This window comes from Littorina saxatilis, linkage group LG3 (assembly GCF_037325665.1).
Source record: "Littorina saxatilis isolate snail1 linkage group LG3, US_GU_Lsax_2.0, whole genome shotgun sequence".
NCBI classification, from domain to species: domain Eukaryota; kingdom Metazoa; phylum Mollusca; class Gastropoda; order Littorinimorpha; family Littorinidae; genus Littorina; species Littorina saxatilis.
In genome coordinates, this window is record NC_090247.1 from 72,207,207 (window position 1) to 72,212,085 (window position 4,879).

Genomic DNA, 4,879 nt, shown 5'->3' on the forward strand with positions numbered 1-4,879 from the left:
GGCCTGAACAGACAGACGGATGGTTCGATGGACAGACAGGCAAATGGGAAGAAAAATGTAAAAATACCGACTCAGATGTTGATAATAAATATCGCGTTCTAATTTCAAAACTAAACATTAAACAACTCCTTTTTTTGTCAATTCTCAAACCATTTACAAAGATTTATTTTTTCTTTCGTCCAATGTGTTCTGCAGGCGCTCGATCCTCATTTTTTTTCGAACACGTGTTTTGCACTTTGTTTGAACGCAGACCAGGTAGGACATGCTTTTCCCCCCTCATAAATGGCATCATTATCCACGTTTTTAAATACAGTCGTACACAAACAATTAAACAAACAAACAAACAAACAAATACACAAATACACAAATCAAGAAACTGTGATACCGAAAAGTTTATATCCCACACTTACCCTAATGTCACAGCATCACTGAATTCCCCTTTAAACAGTTTCATTTCCGGACAAGACAGAACAGAAATCGTACACGAAGATAACGTTTCACGTTGTGGGTGTGATAACTAATATCAACTGGACCAAGCCCACAATCATGGTATCAGAAAGTGTGTGACAGCAGGATTTACTTCCCATTGTTTTCCCACCTCTCGTACGGATATCTAACTTTACAAGTTCGATTTCAATATTTTGTTTAATTTTAATTGAATTGTAGCGCACACACACGCGCACGCACACACACACACACTCACACACACACTCAAACATATACACATACACACACATGCATGCATGCACACACGGACGCACATACACACACGCACACACACACACACACACACTGACACACACACGCACGCACGCACACACAAAAACACACGCACACATACACACACACACACACACACACACACACACACACACACACACACACAAACAATTTACCAGCCGGCTTTTATCAATTTCTTTTTCTATTTTTTTTCTAACTTTTTTTTCCTTTTTGTTTGCACTTAGTTACGCATAATGTCATCAGAAAGCTGACACCAAAATGGCAGCAAAAAGACCAAAAAGCACTGTACTCACGTTAAAATGACGAACACGGAACAAATAACGGCGACGTTTCGACGTATGGGTCTTCTTCAGGCACGAACAGAAAATGGCAGACTAAACATCAATTCAGTGTTTCCCTCATTCGCCAAAATGGCAGACTAAACATCAATTCAGTGTTTCCCTCATTCGCCAAAATGGCAGACTAAACATCAATTCAGTGTTTCCCTCATTCGCCAAAATGGCAGACTAAACATCAATTCAGTGTTTCCCTCATTCGCCAAAATGGCAGACTAAACATCAATTCAGTGTTTCCCTCCTGATGACAAGTGACATTTGTTTGTGTTGAAAGACTGATTGGCAGAAGAAGTGGCGAATTATTGCCTAGGCAGTGCGGTAGCATGTTTTCTGTCACTCACTGAGTTGCAGTCAAAGTTTGCCAAGGGAGAAAACCTTGTTGCACCTTCTCAGACAGGACTTGCAGAGTTGCACTTCCTGGATAATTTTTGTGAGCAGATAAAATGAACGATACATTGACTTCAGCTGTTTAAATGTAGTAATCATACTAAAAATCAATGTTTATGAAGCAATAAAACCGCTTTTTGTGAACGCAACTTTACTGCATAAGCCTTTTTTTCAACGCTATGGGAGTCGAAGCAAGAAACGAGCAAGAGTGACGTCCCTTCCCCTCAGTTACCAAGGATAACAAAGATGGCGCCGAAAAGCAGAGTTGAGGTGTACGGTCTGCTGAATGATATCAATTATGTGCGAGCACGATGCTGCGCAGAGGTAATTAGTAAATACATATACTTTTGGTTACCTTCCGTGTAAAAGGAGACTGTGGTTTAAAGAAATATGGCGCATAACTGTTGTATGTGTTCATTCACTTCCGTTTCTGTACCGTGTTTACAGTATGAACAGTGTTACTATTACATTGTTTGATACACAGTTTGATACGTGTATTTGAAACAAGTTCTCCGCATGCATTCATGTAGACAAATGAACAACACAACCGGGACTTAATAGATAGATTATCTTTAGGTGTAGACTTTTTTTTCTCAGATCAAAATTACTGAAGGTGAGCAGTCCTTATTTGCAAAGGGTCAACTTTAACAAGTTAGTTTATGATTTAAAAACTCTGTTTACTGTATTTTCGCTTGATGTTGCTATTTTTGGCACAAGTCCTTTGACATTCATGATGATGTCACACTTGTGAATACCAATTCTTTTTCAGGATATCTACAAAAAATTCCCAGAGAAATTTGAAGAGCCAAAGACAGTGGGCATGCTGCAATTTGAGTGGGACATGTACATTGACGCGAAGAAGAGGGTAAGTTTTCCTGATTCATGAGCTCTTTTAAGCTTTCCAGTTTTGTTTTTGTGAGTCATTTATGAAGGAAAATAGTATTTTAATTGTGTATTTCTTGTAACAATGTACATTCATGGCAATAGATCCCATAAAGCCTTCTAGTAACTACAGCCGAACCAAGCCGAACTAGGTCGGCGAACGTTTGGCGAATGTTACACCATGCCTGGTTCAGTGTACTACCTACCGGAGAAATGTATCAGTGACACCGGTCACATGATAACAAAATATCATGCGAGAAGACTCGTGATCGGTTTACAGCGTTATTGCTGTTATTATTGTCACTCTTCAAGGATGAAGATACAAAAATATTCAACCAATGAAATGTCAGTTCGCCGATGACGCGCCGAATGTTTGCAGGATTGTATCGGCGAACCGCGAACGGTACAGGTGCAACCCCAAAATAGGGGAATCCCCTGATTTGATGACGTCGCTGAACGTTCGCCAAACTAGTTCGGCTTGGTTCGGCTGTAGTTAGTAGCGGGCTTTAAGCCTCAAATTAATTGGGCGAAGACAACTTCACAAAGTCCACTTCCTGAAGCTTTGGCCAGGATTTTTTTGTAAAAAGTTGACTTTGGGATCAATTAAGGACTGCCTTTATGGAGAAAAATTTATGGCGCAGTGGTGGACCTCTGATATTAAGTTACATATTGTCAAGCCTCGGGAATCAAGGTTTGAGTGTACACCAATAAAGGAAACATTTAATTTTTGACATAAAATTGTCTTTTTTGTAAAAAAACCCCAGACCTATCAAGTAAGTTTTATATTTCTTGTTTGTTTTTGTTTGAAAATAGGTTTTATTAACTGGTTCCAGCATAAGGTTTTAAGTTACACTATTACCTGCTTCAGTTAACATATTGTAATGCTGAAGATATGGCCAAAAAAAAAAATAGGTCTGTTTACGGTAACCCGACCGACCCTATTTTTTTCGCGCGACCCTAGACTTTTTTTTGGCATTTGGGGGAAAAAAAAAAAAAAATCTTGTTTTTTTGGCAAAATAACGTAAAAATATGGTTTTTGGGAAAAAAAAAAAAAAAAAAAAAAAAAACAATCCCGACCTACCGACCCTATTTTTTTGGCCTATGTTACCGTAAACAGACCTATTTTTTTTTTTGGCCTATAGTCATCTTCCGGTGAATCCCAACATTGTTTACTTTGACTGTAGTTTAATCCACTGTGAATGCATACAGGAGCTGCGAGGAGAAAGCTGGCAGTTTGACGAAAAATCCATCTCATTTGTGGATGGCGAACTGGTTGGAGGCCCCGAGGACTTCATTCTGTGGGCGAGACGGAAACACAACTTTGAAGAGTTTCGTCCCATGCCGCTCTATGTCACACTCACGGAAGAAGGATACAAAGGCCACCTCAATTCTAAAAACGTACGTTGAGATGAAGGGAGGGGGAGAGAAAGAGGGAGAGGAGGGGGGAGGGGGGGGGGGGGGGAGGGGAAAGAGAGAGAGAGTTTGTGTTTGTGTGTGTATGTGTGTGTGTGTGTGTTTGTGTGTGTGTGTGTGTGTGTGTGTGTGTGTGTGTGTCACTGTGTGTGTGTGTGTGTGTGTGTGCACACTACATTCTTGTGTGATCATGCAGAGACCATATTTCTGAGCAATCCCTCATTTAACATCTTGATATGCCATGGGTAAGCTGAAGCTATGGTTTCTGGCAAAGGATTTCACAGTTAGGCGAAAGTAAAAGAGAAAATTTAGTTTTACAGGGTGTGTAGCTCGGGTTATATCTGTGACAATCTTTGGTTTATGATTTTCTTTTCAGCATGAATATGTCTACTTGGACATTTCCATAGGGGATGAAGATGCTGGCAGACTTGTCATAGAGGTATGTGAATTTATTAACACCATTCCTCGATAACATTTGTAGTTTTTGTATGCATTTAACTGTACTTAACGCAGTGCTGAATGTGGGTACAATAATGAAGAATATTCAGAAGAATGTGCCCAAGAATGTGTGTGTGTGTGTGTGTGTGTGTGTGTGTGTGTGTGTGTGTGTATGTGCGGGTGAGTGAATGCCTTACGAAAATGCTGTGTGTGTGTGTGTGTGTTTGTGTGTGTGTGTGTGTTAGTGAATGCCTCGCAAAAATGCTGTGTGGGTGAGTAAATCTCTTGCAAAAATGCTGTGTTTGTGTGTGTGTGTGTGTGTGTGTGTGTGTGTGTGTGTGTTTGGTGATGGTGAAAAGAATAACTGTTCCTGCATTAGATTTTATCATGAAAATGCTGATACAAAAAATTCAAACAATACATTTATATTGTAATTTTTGAACTTCTCTGATCATGTTTAGTGTGGTATGTTTTCAAATAAAACCTTGCTTACCTCTGGATCAGTTCCTTTGAATGAAAGTTTACTTTTTTCCCCCAGCTATTTTCTGACCGTGTACCCAAGACCTGCGCCAATTTCAAATACCTCTGCACAGGGGAAAAGGGAACGAGTGAAGAGTCGGGCTACAAACTGGCGTACGTCAACTCCATCTTCCACAGAATCGTCCGCAATGGATGGATCCAGG

General features: G+C 40.0%; 1 protein-coding gene across 1 annotated transcript; it reads left to right on the plus strand.

Moving 5' to 3' along the window:
• Positions 1-1,691: 1,691 nt before the first annotated feature.
• Positions 1,692-4,879, plus strand: LOC138963198 (probable inactive peptidyl-prolyl cis-trans isomerase-like 6; the record flags this gene model as incomplete). Its single annotated transcript, XM_070335248.1, is given in 5 exon segments — positions 1,692-1,787; positions 2,233-2,328; positions 3,555-3,743; positions 4,135-4,197; positions 4,735-4,879. Coding segments are annotated over 5 exon segments (571 nt in total), but the record flags the coding sequence as incomplete, so codon positions are not given.